This window comes from Vipera berus (assembly GCF_964194415.1).
Source record: "Vipera berus genome assembly, chromosome: W".
NCBI lineage: Eukaryota > Metazoa > Chordata > Lepidosauria > Squamata > Viperidae > Vipera > Vipera berus.
Window position 1 is genome coordinate 67,958,117 of NC_138210.1, and position 19,304 is coordinate 67,977,420.

The 19,304-nt window shown below is 44.6% G+C and overlaps 1 protein-coding gene across 1 annotated transcript in view; it reads right to left on the bottom strand.

The window, feature by feature from the left end:
* LOC308676033 (mitochondrial fission 1 protein-like) overlaps window positions 1-17,643 on the bottom strand; it is a 33,892-nt gene extending 16,249 nt beyond the window's left edge. Inside the window, exons 1-3 of the mRNA XM_081341739.1 lie at window positions 17,547-17,643; window positions 4,417-4,549; window positions 1,255-1,331 (exon numbers count right to left, since the gene is read on the bottom strand). Of these exons, the coding sequence (XP_081197865.1) occupies window positions 1,255-1,331; window positions 4,417-4,549; window positions 17,547-17,591 (255 nt within the window). The 5' untranslated portion in view covers window positions 17,592-17,643. The remainder of the gene's footprint in view (window positions 1-1,254; window positions 1,332-4,416; window positions 4,550-17,546) is intronic.
* Between the last annotated feature and the right edge of the window lie 1,661 nt (window positions 17,644-19,304).

A 19,304-nucleotide genomic window follows, 5' to 3' on the forward strand; every position in this document is an offset into this window, starting at 1 on the left:
GGAGTGCCTCGTGATTTTTTTCATGAAACAAGTGTGCCTTTGCCCAAAAAAGGTTGAAAAACACTGCAGTAGAGGTCATCCAAATAATTGGGTGCCCCCTAATGGATCTGTCTCGCCTCCCACTTTTTTTTTTTTTAACAAATTGTAACATTCAGGCTTTTAACATTTAGCATTCAGGATTCTTTTGGAGTGTCAGTATCTTGCTGTTCTGCTTAAAAAAAATTAAAATTCTTTTTTTAAAAAATCCAAATTCTCACTGTCATTCTGATCAAATTCAGCAGGTAAAGCTTTTTCCACTATGCACTATTGACGACCTCTGTAGCAGCAGATATGAGCAAGTATAAAGCTAATATTAGACTATAAACATGGATGAATAGAGTAATTTAAAACTAGGCTCTGAAAAACTAAGCAGTTGAAGAACGTTAGCTAAGCAAATGAAACTCCCAGTTTAGCCTTTAATCAGTGTTCAATTTCTTTCTATTCAGTTAAAGAATAAAGTGGCAAAAAAACCCAAACCAAACCAATTGATCTATACTTCTCTTATCAATAACTTTGACTGCACTAGGTAAAGGTAAAGGTTCCCCCGCACATGCGTGCTAGTCGTTTCCGACTCATCTCCGTTTCAAACCCGAAGAGCCAGCGCTTGTCTGAGGATGTCTCCGTGGTCATGTGGCTGGCATGACTAGACGCCAAAGGCGCACAGAACGCTGTTACCTTCCCACCGGAGTGGTCCCTATTTTTCTACTTGCATTTTTACCTGCTTTCGAACTGCTAGGTTGGCAGAAGCTGGGATGAGTAACAGGCGCTCACTCTGTTACGTGTCTCTCGGGATTCGACCCGCCAAACTGCCGACCTTCTGATCAACAAGCTCAGCGTCCTAACCCCCTGAGCCACCGCGTCCCTTACTATGAAGCGGTATATAAGTCCAAATGCTATTGCGATCCCAAAGCTTTTTTTTCCCCCAAAAAGGCAACTAGGGGTGTTTTTTTTTTCTTTAAACATGTTTCGCTTCTCATCCAAGAAGCTTCTTCCGTCATTTCTTCCGTCATTTCCATCTTTCTCATGTCCCCTTGAAGAGCTCAACATTTGGATCCCCTCTTTTTTAACAGAGTGTAACTTCTTTTGGCTTCCAATCCCAAACTGCTGTGATTTCAGTATATGGTCAGCTGTTCGAAATTCAGCACAGCCATATCTGGAAGTGGACCTCTGGCAAATCCAAAAAAAGTGAAAAGGAGGGGCTACCTACAAGCTTACCTTAAGCCGGTAATTGGCTACCGCAAGGTAGAATACGTAATCCCGTTGTTCTTCTTTGTTTCCCTTCAGCACCAGTTCTGGAAAAATAAATAAATAAAAGGGAAGAAAATGGACGTACATGGGTTTCTAATACAGGTAGTTTTCGACTTACAACACTTCACTTAGTGACCGTCCGAAGTTACAAGGTCACTGGGGAAAAAAGTGACTTACAACCAATTTTCACACTTACGACCTTGGCAGTGGCAGCAAATTGCCAAGGATCCACATTTTGATCATGTAACCAAGGGAAGGCTGCAAAGGTCGTGTTAAAAAAAAAAAAGGTTCGTAAGTGACTTTTCTTCAGTGCTATTGCAACTTTGAACGGTCACTAAACGTTGCAAGTCAAGAATTATCTGTATGCGATGAAATTCAAACATAATATGAAGAAAGAGGAATGTTTGCCTCCCCTGTTTTTCCAACAGCACAGCTGAATCCTTGAGGAATTGAGATATACACACTGGCCCACAAATTGAGCCTCCAGGTTCAAGGGTATTTTTAAAGGGAGCTATTGTATTTTTAGGCATTTGGATTTTCAGCCTTGGATGGCTTGCTGAGTTACAAAGTGCTGTGGCGCATTTGGGCCACGGAATCGGTGGGCAAGTACGCACACATGCAGTTCCACTTGACCGAGCAGCAGGCGAGCACTGTTGTGATTCAGGGTCAGCCTGTGGGTTCGGCAGTTGGGTCGGACGACTCAGAGGAGGAGGGGGGTGTTGAAGACCTTGCTGAGGGGGTTGAAGATCTTGCTGATGAGAGCCCTCAGCCAGGCCCCTCCCACTTGGTCACCATGGAGACCCAGCTGTGTGAGCCTGACAGTGTGGATGAAGATGACCCACAGCTGGCCCTGTTCAAGGACGCCCGACGCAGGAGGCAGTCAAGTAGGAGTAAACAGAGGAAGGCAATGGGGCTTCTCGGAAGGAGGCAGAGAGAAGCCACGCCCTGAACTCTTTATAAGGGGAATGTGTGGGGAGGGCTGGTTTGCTGAAAGCAACCACTCGGATAGTGTTTCAAAGCTCCTGTATCTTGGTTCGTGTCTTGTTTGTTTTTGTAGTAATAAATTTGGCAGACGTAATTCCAGCCTCTTGCCGTTTGTAAATGGGTTGCCTTTTCTGCAGGGCCGGTAGCAGGCTGGTACAGAACAAGCACGTGCGCGAAGCTCCATTTCTGCAAGCGGCGGGTGCCCGGGTCCGCTGCTCGTGCGGATCCATCCCCTCTTTCTCTCCCCCCCCTCCGCCGGTCCGCAAAGCCGGAAAGATTGGAGAACCGCTGCTTTAGTCCACCTGACTCTAGCTACTGAGGTTAGTTAGGACAATCCTTTGGCAAAACAAATGAAAAAGGGTGTTTTCCTTCAAAATGCGGAAGAATACATTTAAAGAAGCACAACTCACTTTTTAAAATGCCTTTCCCCAAATTCCAAAAAAACCCTAGCAAAAATAAAAAAGGTTGGTTTAATAGCAACAGAGAACGCTGACTCTTACGAGTCTTATTTGTGTTTCCTATATATCCAAGTAGAGACTTTTTAAGGTCAACCACTTATTTTAAAGTCCACACTGTTCAAAAGTAACTACGGCAAGGCTCATAAAATTAAAAGCCAAATGTCAGTCATCCTCGAAAAAGGGAAAAAAATGCCCCCTGCCGAGCCAAACATTGATATTTCTTCTGAAATAGGACCTTGCTTGAAACGTATCAGGTTAAGAAACTATATTCTTCACAAATTGGATGTTTCTTTTTTCCCCCCGAATTTTTTATTATTATTATTTTTCGAATATATTCTTCACAAATTGGATGTTTCTACCAGAGTAGAATCTTTTTCTACAATAATTTTTGGCCCCGGTTTCTAAAAGAGGCAAGAGGCAGTTTGGTGGAGGAGTGTACAAGTAGTCCTCAACTTACGACCACAACTGAGCCCAAAATTTATGTTGCTAAGTGAGGCGTTTAAGTGAATTTTGCCCCACTTTTGTGACCCTTCTTGCCCAAGTTGTTAAATGAATCACTGCAGTGGTTAAGTGAGTTTTGCCCCATTTAACGACTTTTTTCACCCCATTTGCTAAGTGAATCACTGCACTTCTTAAATCATGGTTGTTGAGTGAATCTGGATTCCCCACTGAGTTTGCTTGTCAGAAGTTCGCAAAAAAGGATCACAAGATTCTGGGACACGGCAACTGTCATAAATGTGAGTCGGTTTGTCAAGCATCCGGATGTAAATCACGTGATCAGGGGGATGCTGCATAAGTGGTCATAAGTGTGCAAAATGGTCATAAGTCACTTTTTCCAGTGCCGTTGTAACTTCAAACGGTCTCTAAATGAACTGTCGTAGGCCAAGGACTACTTGTATAAGGATAATCACTATACATACAGCAAATAGGTTCAGAGGCCAGTCCCACCAGACAGAGAGGAGATCATTGAGGACTAGGAACATGCCAAGGCTTAAAGGAACTGCTGTAAGTCAAGGACCACTTGTATAACTCCCCAAATTAACATGGTCAGTTCGGCTGGAGAGTGGAAAAAGCTCTTAAAGCTTCCTACCACTGCAATGTAGTGTGTCATGTTTGAAAGATTAGTAAGAATGTCTGTAAAGGTAAAGGTAAAGGTTCCCTCGCACATGCGTGCTAGTCGTTTCCGACTCTAGGGGCCGGTGCTCATCTCCGTTTCAAAGCCAAAGAGCCAGCGCTTGTCCGAGGACGTCTCCGTGGTCATGTGGCCGGCATGACTATACGCCAAAGGCGCACGGAACGCTGTTACCTTCCCACCGGAGTGGTCCCTATTTTTCTACTTGCATTTTTAGGTGCTTTCGAACTGCTAGGTTGGCAGAAGCTGGGACGAGTAACAGGCGCTCACTCTGTTACGCGGCACTCGGGATTCGACCCGCCAAACTGCCAACCTTCTGATCGACAAGCTCAGCGTCCTAACCCACTGAGCCACCGCGTCCCTATAGAATGTCTGTACTGTACATTTTTCCCCCATAATTGCCCTATTCCCTTTCAATCCTCTGCCGTGTCTCTAAGGCCTAACAGGTGAAAGACAACATTCACATTATGAAAGGAAATACGGGGATTTATGCTTAAGAAAAGGGTTCCGTACGGGAGATCAAGGGTGCCACGTTGCAGCTGGCCTAAGGCTTACCTTCCAAAAGTACAATGCCCTTTTTGATGTCCTCATTGTATTTGCTGCGGACCAGGCACCAAGCATACTCGAACTGTGTTCCTTTGGAGATGCTGCCTGCGCTTTGCTCAGAATTGAACTTCTTCTCGAATCTCTGGAGAACAGAAAAGAGAAAGGCTAGATGGACGGGTGGCAAGGAAGCCCACCCTCAAAACTCCCAATTGCCAGTGCCCATCGTTGCCCCCCAAATCATCTATTACACACACACACACACACACACACACACGTAGGTTTCCTTACATTCTTTATACAATTGGTCTACTGTCCTCATTACAGCGAGTTTCTAGCAAGATCTCTCTCCTTGCCTTGAACGAGCGCCTTCTGCACCACGATCCCTTCGAGCTGTGACTTGCTAAGTGAACCCATCAGCCTTGGTGGAGCAGTGGGCTAATGCCTCCTTAAGTAACACCAGCTGCCTGCAATTAGTGCAGGTTCGCATCCCACCAGGCTCAAGGTTGACTCAGCCTTCCATCCTTCCGAGGTAGGTAAAATGAGGACCCAGATTGTTGGGGGCAATTAAGCTGACTTTGTAATAATGCCGCTTGGGGTGTGTGTGAAAGCCCTAATAAGCAGGCATATACATAGAATGAAGGCTACTGCTAAGCTTGTAAGCCGCCCTGAGTCTTCGGAGAAGGGCGGGATATAAATGGAATTAAAATAAAATAAAAAATAAATAAATCTTCAGTGTTGGCCAGCCCAAAAGAAACTACCATGCTAGGAAAGGCTGTACTACTAGAAATAAGACTAGCAATTAATCTCTGTTTAATTTGCGTTTTCCAGCTGGGTGAGAATTAAATCATTTACCAAAAGGGTGGGTGATAAACGAACTGGGGAAAAAAAAATCAGTCTTATTTTATCTATGGTATAGAGCAGGGGAAGGCAACCTTGGCTCTTTTATGACTCATGGGCTTCAACTCCCAGAATTCCTGAGCCAGCTATGCTATGCTGGCTGAGGAATTCTGGGAATTGAAGTCCGTGAGTCATAAAAGAGCCAAGGTTGCCTACCCCTGGTATAGAGGTAAGGCTCAATTTACAAGCATTCATCTAGTGCAGGGCTTTTCGACCTTTTTCACCTATTGTACCACTTTTGGGATATGGCCACATCCGAGTAACACCAGTTGCCTAGCAAGGTGTCAAAAACTTGATGACCCCACCCCAAAGGAAAAAAGTGATGAAGTACAGGTAGTCCTCCACTTACAACAGTTCACTTAGTGACTGTTCGAAGTTACAATGGCACTAAAAAAGTGCCCCCCAAGCTACAGCCGAGCAAGACACCTGCCTGCCCTGCCCGGCGGTGCTCTTCCTCCTGTCCGAGGTTTTCATTGTTCTGAGCATTTCTGTTGAGGATTGGCAGTAGGGGTGGGGTGGGGTGGGGGGTGTTTGGTTTTTATTCACCCTCCCCATCTGCTGGGTGGTTGCAGCAGGTTTTGGTCACTTCACATGACCCTGGGACACTGTGACCGTCATAAATAGGAATCAGTTGCCAAGCATCTGAATGTAAATCACAAGACCCTGGAGATGCTGCAACATTCCAGCTGATCGGCGCTTCTCCTGGGCTCAGAAGCGGCAGGATTAGCACCAAGCTCCAGCTGGAGCCTGGCGCTGATCCTGGCACTTCCGCTGAGCCCTGACAGCCCTGCAGCTCCAGCCGTCTCTCGCTCAGGCTTGCGCGGTGCTGCCACCGGTTCAGCTCATTCCCCTCCCCCGCTACCACTTTTCTAGGCTGGTTGCATACCACCTGCCAGGTGCCAATGTACCACAGGTGGTACCCGTACCACTAGTTGAAAAGCCCTGGTCTAGTGACCAATTTAAAGCTGCAACGGGAATGACAAAAGTGATTTATGACTGCTTCTCACAAGACAGTTGCAGGATCCCCACATGGTCACATGATCAAAATTCAGACCCTTGCTAAGTGACTCCTATTTATGACGGCTGCAGTGTTCCAGGGTCACGTGATCACATTTTGTGGCCTCCTGACCAGCAAAGTCAATGGGGAAGCCAGCTTCACTTAACAACCGTGTGACTAGCTCCAGTGATTCACTTAACAACTGTGGCAGGCAAGATCGTGAAACGGGGCGAAACTCACTTAACAAATGTCTCATTCAGCAACAGAAGTTTTTGGCTCAATTGTGATCGTAAGTCGAGGACTATCTGGTACAGCAAATCTTATTTTGGGGGGATAGCATCGCTTCTCATGTAAACTATGGCGTTTGCAAGAATGTCTGCTAGCCCGTCACTCATCCCTAGACACAGATAATCCTCAACCTACGACCACAATTGAGCCCAGAATTTATGTTGCTAAGTGAGAAATTTGTTAAGTGAGTTTTGCCCCATCTTACGACTTTTCTTGCCCCATCTGTTAAGTGAATGACTGCAGTTCTGAAATTAGTAACACGGTTGTGAAGTGAATCTGGCTGACTTTGCTTGTCAGAAGGTCGCAAAACGGGATCACACGACCCACGGGACACCTCAACCGTCATAAATGTGAGTCAGGTTGTCAAGCGTCCGAAGGTAAACCATGTGACCGTGGGGATGCTGAAAACAATCGTAAGTGTGACAAATAGGCATAAGTTGTTTTTTTTCAGTGCCGTTGCAGCTTAAAACATTTCACTAAATGAACTGTTGGTGAAGGTGAAGACTGCCTGCATTAATCCTCGTTTATCATGAAGATCAAGCAAGATGAACAGAGATAAATTCTTTGGCACTGTCATCCAACGGCAAGTTTCCCCAAGATATGCCAGCTGGCACTATTGTATGTTTACAATGTGGGGTTCTCCACTCAGAACAACTCTATGGAGATTCTCAGCCATCCAGGTCCTCGTTGTCCCAAAGGTGCTTTTTCAGGAGGCAACTGGACTTCTTTGATTTTCCTTTGAAGACGTTTTGCTTCTCATCCAAGTAGTTTTTACAGTTTCGCTTCTCATCTAAGTAGTTTTTACAGCTCTGACTGAGTGGTGGTAAGGTAAAGGTAAAGGTTCCCCCGCACATGCATGTTAGTCGTTTCCGACTCCAGGGGCCGGTGCTCATCTCCGTTTCAAAGCCGAAGAGCCAGCGCTTGTCCGAGGATGTCTCCGTGGTCATGTGGCCGGCATGACTAGACGCCAAAGGTGCACGGAACGCTGTTACCTTCCCACCGTAGTGGTCCCTATTTTTCTACTTGCATTTTTATGTGCTTTCGAACTGCTAGGTTGGCAGAAGCTGACTGAGTGGTGCTAAATCCTTCCAAACCCTTCCACTCCCCACCATCTAGTCCCATGTGGCAAACCTATGGCACGCGTGCCACAGGCGGCACGCAGAGCCCTTTCTGTGGGCACGCACGCCGTCGCCCCAGTCCTAGGCCTTCAGCTGGGTTTTATAAAACCTTTTCGCTTTAGGCCTCCGCCGCCGTGTGCAAGGAAAAAAAAAGGTCCAATCAATCAATTTCAACTTCTTGTGGTAAAAAAAAAAAGATCTCGCAAAGTTGGGATTGATTGATTGAACTTTTTAGTCCCACCCACTCTGCCATTACCACCGCAGCCACGCCCACCCAATGGGCCACGCCCACCCGGCACCCGATGATACATAAGTGGGTTTTGGGATGCAGTTTGGGCGCACAGTCTCTCAAAGGTTCGCCATCACTGATCTAGTCAGTGCTGAAAAAACTTCTTGGATGAGAAGCGAAACGTCTTCAAAGAAAAACAAGAAAGTCCAGTTGCAGTATCTCCCAAATGTTGGAAATGCTCCGAAGAATTAGGTACATATTTTCATATGTGGTGGTCCTGTAGCAAGTCACAAAGATTTTGGCAAATGATTTGGGCATGGCTAAAAGAAATATTAAGACAAGAAGTTGAGTTCAGTCCAGAATTTTTCTTATTGGGCATAACAAAAGAGAAATACCCTAAAGACGAGTTGTATCTGATGATTCACATTATTACAGCAGCAAGAATGTCATTTGCCCAGAATTGGAAAAGGAGTGAAATCCCAGTAGAAAACGAGGTAATAAGGGAAATTTGGGAATGCTCAGAAATGGATAAATTAACTTTGGAAATCAAAAATAAAGACCAATCAGGTTACTACAAAATTTGGAATAAATTTTATCTTTGGCGGGAACAAAAGGAAGGTCTCTATTAGAATTTATAGATTGGCTGATTGTTCTAAGTACTGTATTATATATAATTGATTTGTATCTTAAGTGTATTTTATGTGTACATATACATATATGAATATTGTAGACAAGAAGGTATGTCAGTCCGTTTGTACCGTGTCCAATGTTTTAAATAATAATTTAATAAATAATAATAATTTAATAATTTAATAAATAATAATAATTTAGTAAATAAATAAATAAAAAATTAAAAAAAGAAAGTCCAGTTGGCTCCTAAAAAAAGCATGTTTGGGACAACTCAGAACAAAGGATTCTCTTTTGAACAGCGGGTTCAACTGGACAGGCCTTCCCGGCGAGAGACCCAAGCTGTGCTAAAATGTGGCCCACTGAATTTCTGCCTATACAGGTAGTCCTTGAGTTATGTCCCCAGCTAAGCCCAACCTTCCCACTGCTAAGCAAGGCAGCTGTTGCGTTGCGCCCTATTGTACGACCTTTCTTGCCACGGGGTCGTTAAGCAAAACGCCGTAGTTGCTAAGTGAATCATGCAGTTGTTAAGATGCTTTTCTCAAAAGGCAACGTTTTTTTTTCCTTTGTTAGGAAAAAGAAAGTCCCGCTGCCTTTGGAAAAAAAAATATCTTTGGGAGAACCACGGTCTGGATGACTGGGTATCTCCATAGACATGGGGTGATTAAGGAATTCTGATTTCTCCCATTGATTTTTTTTTTTTTGCTTGCCAAAAGACAACTGGGAAGGTCACAAACGGCGATCGCCTGACTCCGAGATACTGCAATTATCATAAGTATGAATCAGTTGCCAGGTGCCTGAATTTTGTTCATGTGACCACGAGGATACTGCAACGGTTCATAAGTGTGAGAAATGGTCATAAGTTACTTTTTTCCAGTGCAGTTGTAACAAAAAGATTTGGTGAAAGATAAAAAGTGCAGGGCAGAGGGGACAAACCCGCCCCTCCGCCCCCAAAGGAATAGAAAATATGAACAGAGATTCTTTTTTTTTCTACCAATAAAAACCTTCTTGTTGTCTTTCTGGACCAGGTGAAAAACATAGCATGACAGCTGCCCAACCCCCACCCCACCCCCCTTTAAAAGCATGGAGCCCATGCAGGATAATCTCAGGGTCTTTGCGCCCTCTACTGGGGAAGAAAAAAGCTGCAATTTCCTCATTTTTCAATTTTCCATTCAGAATGAAAATATTTTTTTGGAATGAATTTTTTTTTATTTTATTTTAATTCCATTTATATCCCGCCCTTCTCCGAAGACTCAGGGCGGCTTACAAGCTTAGCAGTAGCCTTCATTCTATGTATATGCCTGCTTATTAGGGCTTTCACACACACACCCCAAGCGGCATTATTACAAAGTCAGCTTAATTGCCCCCAACAATCTGGGTCCTCATTTTACCTACCTCGGAAGGACGGAAGGCTGAGTCAACCTTGAGCCTGGTGGGATGCGAACCTGCACTAATTGCAGGCAGCTGGTGTTACTTAAGGAGGCATTAGCCCACTGCTCCACCAAGGCAATGAATGAATGAATGAATGAATGAATGAATGAATGAATGAATGAATGAATGAATGAAAGTGGTCCCCTCTCTCTGTGAGGGAGGGCAATTCTTCACAGCCAGCAAATAGCTTTGGAGATTCTTCCAGCTAATCACAATTTCTCACCTCCATGTTTGACCATGCTGTCCAATTCTCAATGATTTGCAATTTAGCACCCTGTGCAATTCTCAAGGCTGGCTCAGAGCCCAAGAGCTCCAAAGTAATACAGGTAGTCTTCGACTTACGATCACAAGTGAGCCCAGAATGTCTGTTGTTAAGTGAGGCATTTAAGTGAACTTTGCCCCACTTTATGACTTTTCTTGCCCGAGTTGTTAAGTGAATCACTGCAGTGGTTCGGTTAGTAGCAGGGTTGTTAAAACGATTCAGGCTTCCCCATTGACTTTGCTTCTCAGAAGGCCGCAAAAGGGGATCGATCACGTGACCCCCCCGGAGACACTGCAACCGTCGTATATATGAGTCAGTTGCCAAGCGTCTGGATTTTGATCATGTGACTATGGGGAGAGACGCAAGGGTCATAAGTGAAAAACACAGTCGTAAGTCACTTTTTTCAGTGCCCTTGTAACTTTGAAAAGTCACTAAATGAACTGTTGTAAGTCGAGGACAACCTGTACACAGAGAAGGCTGAAGCTGCAAAGCTGATAGCATGGCTTTAAACTCTGTTTTTTTTCCTTTGACATAAGGTTCAAAATGGGGTCCTCCTGCAAATTAACTATGAGAAGTTGTTGTTAGTTGCAAAGTCATGTCCGACCCCTCGCGACCCTATGGACAACGTTCCTCCAGGCCTTCCTGTCCTCTACCATCTTCCGGAGTCCATTTAAGCTCACACCTACTGCTTCAGTGACTCCATCCATCCACCTCATTCTCTGTCGTCCCCTTCTTCTATTGCCCTCAATCTTTCCCAGCATTAGGCTCTTCTCCAGTGAGTCCTTCCTTCTCATTAGGTGGCCAAAGTCTTTTGAGTTTCATGAGGAGAAGAAAACACATCAACTTTGGACACAAGGTACCAGCATGAAAAATAAAGGCTAAATGCAACATCCTCTCCCAATCACGTTGGTCACCTTCTGTAAGGTAAAGGTTCCCCCGCACATGCGTGCTAGTCGTTTCCGACTCTAGGGGCCGGTGCTCATCTCCGTTTCAAAGCCGAAGAGCCAGCGTTTGTCCGAGGACGTCTCCGTGGTCATGGGGCCGGCATGACTAGACGCCAAAGGCGCACGGAACGCTGTTACCTTCCCACCATAGTGGTCCCTATTTTTCTACTTGCATTTTTATGTGCTTTCAATCTGCTAGGTTGGCAGAAGCTGGGACGAGTAACAGGCGCTCACTCTGTTACGACGCGGCACTCGGGATTCGACCCGCCAAACTGTCCACTTCTGCTAGACAAGCTCAGCATCCTAACCCACTGAGCCACCGCATAACTTCTGTAACTGGTCCCAAATGTGCTTCTTCAAGAGGCAACTAGACTTTCCTGTTTTTCTTTGGAGATGTTTCGCTTCTCATCCAAGAAGCTTCTTCAGCTCTGACTGGATGATGGGGAATGGAAGGATTTACATTCCTCTGCAGACAGCTGGTCATTTGCATTCTTTTAGAGTCGTTGAGGCACTCGGGGGTTTATCTGTGTCGTCAGGGTCACCTGAGTAGTGCAAATGGGTGTTGGAGCCAGGCGCACAGACTCATCCCCAACAGCCTGCACCTGTGAAGGGACACAGGGCAGAAAAGGTCACAGAGCCAAGGAGGCTTCACGCCCATTTGCACCGCTCAGGTGACCCTGAGGACACAGATAAACCTCCAAGTGGCCTCAATGACTCTCTAAAAGAATGCAAATGACCAGCTGTCTGCAAGGAGTATAAATCCTTCCATTCCCCACCATTTGGTCAGAGTCGAAGAAGCTTCTTGGGTGAGAAGCGAAAGGTCTTCAAAGAAAAACAAGAAAGTCCAGTTGCCTCTTGAAAAAAGCACCTTTGGGACAACCAGGACCTGGATGACTGAGAGTCTCCATGGACATACTTCTCTAACTGGGGGGAGAAATCCGTGTTTTGCAAACTTCCCCTCTTTCTCCACTCCATCTTAAGCAGAGGTGGCCCAAATTTCCGTTGCTAAGCAGGACAGCTGTTAAATGAGTTTTGCCTCATTTTACGACCTTTCTTGCAACCGTCGTTAGGTGAGCCGGTGCGCTTGTTAAAGTTAGTAACACAGTTGTTAAGTGCATCTGGTTTCCCTATTGACTTTCCTTGTCAGGAGGTCGCAAAAGGGGATCACGTGACCCTAGGAACACTGCGACTGTCCTAAAAACATGCCAGTTGCCAAGTATCAGGATTTTGATCACACGATGATGGGAGATGCTGCAATGGTTTTAACTGTGAAAAATGGTCCTAGATCACTTTTTTTCAGCTCTGTGGCAACATCAAATGGTCGCTAAACGAATGATTGTATGTCGAGGATCACCTTGAAGATAAAAGAAACTATTTCTTGCGGTAGAACAGGGCTGGAAATTTATTATCTTTCTAAAATGAAGGCTGAGCTGCAAATATTTTCAATTAATGCAGAACAGCACATATCCAGGTTTGAAAAATCAGGTAACACAACAATTCCCTTGAGGGTGCTGCTATTTCACTGCACTGATTCTGGCCATCAAAGACTCAATACTGACAAGGGGTGGGGGGAAAGAGATCCAACAGGATCTCTTATGAAGCATTATGGGAGAACTGCAGAGACAAAGGAACACAGGGACCACAGTGTGCGTGACTGTGTTGTCAGGCACAAAACAATGATTTTTTTTGTTTCTTTTGTCTGAGGTGGTCAGGGCCACAACTGCAAGCCCAAGCAGATGACAGCTGCCCCCATAAAGAAGAATGGAAGGGATTTTTCACCCCCTCTGCACGTAAGATCTTTTTGACCTCAACCGTGGGAAGAAATGGTCAGCTACATTCCTTTCGATAAAAGGTCTCAGAAGTGAGTTTTAAAAGCCCTCAGGCAGAGCTTTGACCGGGTTGAGGAGAACATGGTGATCTCCAGTGGAGAGATCGCTGGGATGGCCAAAGATCAGGTGTGACGTCTCCCCAGCCTGCTTGAAAACCCGTGTTTGCTAAAAATACCCACTCAAAATGTCCTTTGCCCTAAAGCATCCCTTTCATGCTGTTTGGTTGTGTGTGTGTGTGTGTGTGTGTGTTTTTATGGAAATGGGAACCTGTCTAAACACTATTATCATTGCAACACCATCACTTCAAGGTCGGAAAACGCTAAGTGAAGCCAAAATAAACCTTAACAGTACATTGCCTCTTGGACAGAAAGAAGCCCGTGGGACGTCCTATATATATAAAAAAAAAATTGGCAGGCAGCTATCTCTGGGACTATACAATATTGTACTTGGAGATCCAAAAGCAACGGCACATCCAGCCCTTCTCATAAAAAACGGCATTCTCTTTTAAAATGAGTTCATTTCCTAGTTCATGGACTTGATGTGCGCGTCTCTGTGGTTTTCTTGATTTTCCATGGCTTTTTCTCAAGATTGTTTTTCAACTTCCTGGCCCAGATCTGCCGGAAAACCAAGTTAAATCCCCCAGTAGCAGCCTACTGTTGAGTTAGTTAATATTGTACTACTGAGCAAATTTACCATAAATATGTAATATAAGTGTAATACACAGTACCAAAACAAATTTAGGAGAAATAACCTGCAGGTGTTCTGGACAGGTGCCACAATAATTTATAAGGGTTTTTTTTTATCCCACCTTTACTATTTTACTTTAACGCAAGGTGGCAAACATATATAATACTACTTGTTCCTCCTATTTTTCTCACAGCAACTACTCTGTGAGGTGTTTTGGGCTGAGAGAGTGTGATTGGCCCAAAATCACCCAGCTGGATTTCATGCCTAAGGCAGGACTAGAACTCACAGTCGCCTGGTGATTGGCCCCAAATCGCCCAGCCAGCATTCGCGCCAAAGGTGGGACTAGAACTCACAGTCTCCTGGTTTCTAGCCTGGTATCTTAATCACTAGACAAAAATGGCTCTCAATTTGCCAAATAGCTGGAGCTGTAAGACCTCAACTATAGAGGCAGTAGGTAAGATTTTGGACTGGCACTCGCGACTCAGGTTCAAACTCAGGAAAACTCTGTCATGACAACTTAGTGGGTGACTCTGAGTCTGTTACTTTCTCCCAGCCCAACCTAGATCGCAGGGCTGTTGTTGGGAAAATTTAGAGGAACAAAGACTATGTAAACCATCTTGAGATCATGGAGGAAAGCTGGGATGTAAATCTCATGAGTAAATAAAATACAAAACACTTGGAAGGCACCAAGACGTATACACCTGAGTTCACAGATGCAATGACTGCAAACATCTGTCCCATTTCTTAGACTGTAGTGAGGTAATTAACCGGAAGAAACTCTCCTGAAAAATAAGCTAAAGCTGTATATACTGCTGTATATACTGTATATACTGCTGTATATACTGCTGTATATACTGAGCTACAGTTATGCTTATATTGTAAATACAGTAGAGGTCATCCAAATAATTGGCTGCCCCCTAATGGAACTGTCTCGCCTCCCACTTTTTTTTTATAACAAATTGTAACATTCAGGCTTTTAACATTTAGCATTCAGGATTCTTTTGGAGTGTCAGTATCTTGCTGTTCTGCTTAAAAAAATTAAAATTCTCTTTTAAAAAATCCAAATTCTCACTGTCATTCTGATCAAATTCAGCAGGTAAAGCTTTTTCCACTATGCACTATTGACCTACTCTGTAGCAGCAGCTATGAGCAAGTATAAAGCTAATATTAGACTATAAACATGGATGAATAGAGTAATTTAAAACCAGGCTCTGAAAAACTAAGCAGTTGAAGAACGTTAGCTAAGCAAATGAAACTCCCAGTTTAGCCTGTAATCAGGGTTAATTTCTTTCTATTCAGTTAAAGAATAAAGTGGCAAAAAACCCCAAACCAAACCAATTGATCTATACTTCTCTTATCAATAACTTTGATTTAGTTGATAAGGAACACCCCAAACCTCACAGGAAGGAATTTCGGTGAATTTCCACTGTCTTTTGAGCACTATTAAATGACACAGCTTTTGACTGCACTAGGTAAAGGTAAAGGTTCCCCCGCACATGCGTGCTAGTCGTTTCCAACTCTAGGGGCCGGTGCTCATCTCCGTTTCAAAGCCGAAGAGCCAGCGCTTGTCCGAGGACGTCTCCGTGGTCATGTGGCCGGCATGACTAGACACCACAGGCGCACAGAACGCTGTTAGCTTCCCACCGTAGTGCTCCCTATTTTTCTACTTGCATTTTTACGTGCTTTCGAGCTGCTAGGTTGGCAGAAGCTGGGACGAGTAACAGGCGCTCACTCTGTTACGTGTCTCTCGGGATTTGACCCGCCAAACTGCCGACCTTCTGATCGACAAGCTCAGCGTCCTAACCCACTGAGCCACCACGTCCCTAGAGCATACATATTATGGTGTAATCTCAACCATCAGAGCAATGTGCTTAGTTCCAATAATGTATGTGTATCAGTTGTCAGAAAAGTCCCTTGACCGTCTCCATTCACATTTAATATGCGTTTTTCTTTTTTATAATTCTTTTGTAGCTCCAGGCTACAGGGGGGAAAAAGCAGGTCTGATTGAGGGAATGCTAGGGGCTGACCTCTGCTGAAGAAGTTGCTCGTATTTTGTACGTTTGCCGCCTTGAGTTGCTTATAAAGAAATAAAGGTGGGATAAAAATGCAATAAATAAGTAAAATAAATAAATTGCTTAACACTAGGAAAGCCTTTGCAGGTCTGTCCTGCCCTTCCTGCAAGCTGTAAAGGATTTTGGGCCTGCTCGCTTCCTGTTATTCAGGAAAGTGCAAATAAGCGCTAAGCGCTTAGAGTTCAAAGCATTGTTAACAAATCGGACACACTTCATGGTCTGTTTCTATTGTCCCCTCTAGGAGGAGGTTTCTAGCAGAACGACTAGATTCTGTAACAGCTTTGTTCCTTATGCCATCCATCTCGTAAATTCACAAGATTCTTTTTTTTCACCATGTATATATTCAAACTAGACTGGGATGTTTCTCTGTGTCATATGTTTGTGTATGTGACTATATGTATAATGGTATTTTTTTGAGAGCTGAATGCAATGAAATTTCATTTTAATGTATGCTGATTAGTGTACAATTAAAGCGACAATGAAGTTTTTATTCTATTCTATTCCTCTCAATTCACATTGGATTTCTCTTCACTTATCGCACAGGTGCAGCAACTCAGAATACCGTATATCCCGTTTTTTTGCAAAGCAAACAGAAATGATAAAAGTGCAAAATACAGGTAGTCCTCGACTTACAATCACAACTGAGCCCCAAATTTCAGTTGCTAAGGGAGACAGTTGTTAAGCGAATTTTGCTTCATTTTATGACTTTTCTTGCCAGGGTAGTAAAGTGAATCACTGCTATTAAATTACTAACACAGTTGTTTAGCAAGTCTAGCTTGTCCATTGACTTTGCTTGCCAGAAGGTCACAAAGGGCGGTCACATGGCCTCAGGACACTGCAACCATAATAAATATGAGTCAGTTGCCAAACATCTGAATTTGTATCATGTAACCACGGGGATGCTGCAATGGTTATTATTGTGTGAAATTTGGGTCATGTCACTTTTTGTCGTGCCACTGTAAATATGAATGGTCATTAAATGAACTGTTGTAAGCCGAGGACTACCTGTAAATTGAAGAACAGGGGAAAGGGAAGGCGTTCTCTGTGGGCGTGCCAGACCTATGGAACCACTTGCCGGTTGAGCTCCGGATGGCCCCCGACCTTCGCTCCTTCCGGCGCGATCTAAAAACGTATTTATTCGAGCAATCTGACCTGGTCTGATGGGTTAGGGTTGGGGTTTTAATACGTTTTAATTATTGTTTTAACCTTGGGCATTTATTTAATCGTTTTTAACTTTTGTATCCTGTTTCTGTATTTATTACCCTGTACACCGCCCTGAGTCCTTCGGGAGAAGGGCGGTATAAAAATATAATAAATAAATAAATAAATAAATAAATGAAAAGAAGCCTGGAGAAGAAGGGAAAAAAGTTCTATAGAAAGGAATATAATGATTAAGCACATCTGAAAGCCTTATAAGGATTAAGCAGAGACATACTTAATTAAGAGGCCCATGAGGACATCTAGTCGAGCCCAATTATTACTTTTGAAAATATATCCTTTTAACATTTATATTTTATGGTGTTTTACTCATGTAGGAGAAATGTTACTCCATATATTGCTAGTCCATGTATGATATCCCATGTAAATAGCCCTACTGAATCCGAAGCCCAGAATTTCCCGCGGAAGGGAGTGGCTGGAGGGGGACACTCAACCTTTCACTCCCTTGTTTTCCGTCTTAGCAACTAAAGGTAGACTGCTCCTGAACTTGGAGGCTTCCCTCAGCCACGCTGGTTCAAAAAACAGGCAGGTGTTACTCACTTTTAGATCCTCCAACGCCACCACCTCGCTCAGCACCGACTCCATCACGCCCAAACACGGAAGCGGCCGCTAGACGGAAGCGGAAACCCTACATTGCTTTTACGTAGAGACTCTCGAACCATCATCTCTATGGTAACTGCTTCGCGCCATCTATTCAGGCCTCCAGGATTTTCAGCCACTCGTGCCTAAGTCCGTGCGGCTCCTTCCGTTGGAAAAACCGGAAGTCGGGAGAGAGATGGCTTTCTGCTGCTATGGCAACGCCAAGAGCGGACCGCGAATGGCTCGGCAGTCTCCCTACTTTAGGACTTCAGTTCCCATCAGCCCTTGCGGCTCGGAAAGTTTCTATTCGTAACTTCAGGAAAGGAATAAGGGGGTCTACGCCCGCAGTTTGGGGAGTGGGCAAAAGAGGAGCGAAAGGCAGCCTGGCTAGATGGAAGCACATATTATGGGATGGGACAGGTAGAGACAGGATTCCCCCAAAGCCACAAATTAGGGAATAAACCATAATAGCTTGAGATTGTGTAATGTACTAACTAAACTAAACTAATGGTTCTCAACCTTAAAAAGGCCTGGACTTCAATTCCCAGAATTCCCCACCCAGCATTACTGGCTGGGGAATTCTGGGAGTTGTAGTCTACGCCTCTTCAAGTGGCCAAGGTTGAGAAACACTGTACTAAGCCATAAGCCATGGTTTACCAAGCATGCTGGCTAGGGAATTCCACATTTCTTAAAAGTTGCTGAGGTTGAGAAACATTGCCCTACTGTGTGACGTGGGGATTATTTGTAGAGTTGTCAGTCTAGCGTACGGATGTCAAACTTGACGCATCACGTGTCGCGATGTAGCATGACTTTTGTTGCATTGCCGGAGCTGGGGTGGGCGCAGCCTCAGCATGAAGCAACCGGCCTGCAGGCCGACAGTTTGACACCCCTGGTCTAGTGCAATAGCCTGCAGCAATAGAGAATACAGGTGGTCCTTGACTTACAATAGTTTGCTCTTTACATAGGGCTGCCCTTGAGAACCACTCAGAAGCTTCAGCTGGTACAGAGTGCAGCTGCACGAGTTCTTTTGGGGGTCTCCCGATACTCCCATATTACACCTCTGCTCCGTGAGCTGCACTGGCTTCCAGTTACCTTCCAAGTGAAATTCAAGGTGCTGGTAATGACATACAAAGCCCTACATGGCATGGGTCCGGATTACCTACGGGAGCACCTACTGCCGGCGTCATCGTCCCTCCGTCCTATACGTTCCTACAGAGAGGGCCTCCTCAGGGTGCCACCGGTCAGAGAATGTCGGCTGGTGACCCCCAGGGGGAGAGCATTCTCGGTGGGTGCTCCAATCCTTTGGAACCGCTTACCAGCTGAACTCCGGATGGCCCCCCGACCTTCGCTCCTTCCGGCGTGATCTAAAAACTTATCTATTCGAACAAGCCGGCCTGGCCTGATGGATTTGGGTTTTAAAATTATTTATCTAATGTATTCTTATTTTATTGCCCTGTACACCGCCCTGAGTCCTCTAGGAGTAGGGCGGTATATAAATCAAATAAATAAATAAATAGTGACCATTCAAAGTTACAATGGGACAGGAAAAAGTTGTTGATAGCCATTTTTCATAAGACCATTGCAGCATCTCACGGTCATGTGATCAAAATTCAGATGCTTGGCAATTGACTCATGTTTATGACGGTTACAGTGTTCCAGGGTCATGTGATCACTTTTTGCGACCTTCTGACAAGAAGTCAGAAGGTCGCAAAAGAAGTC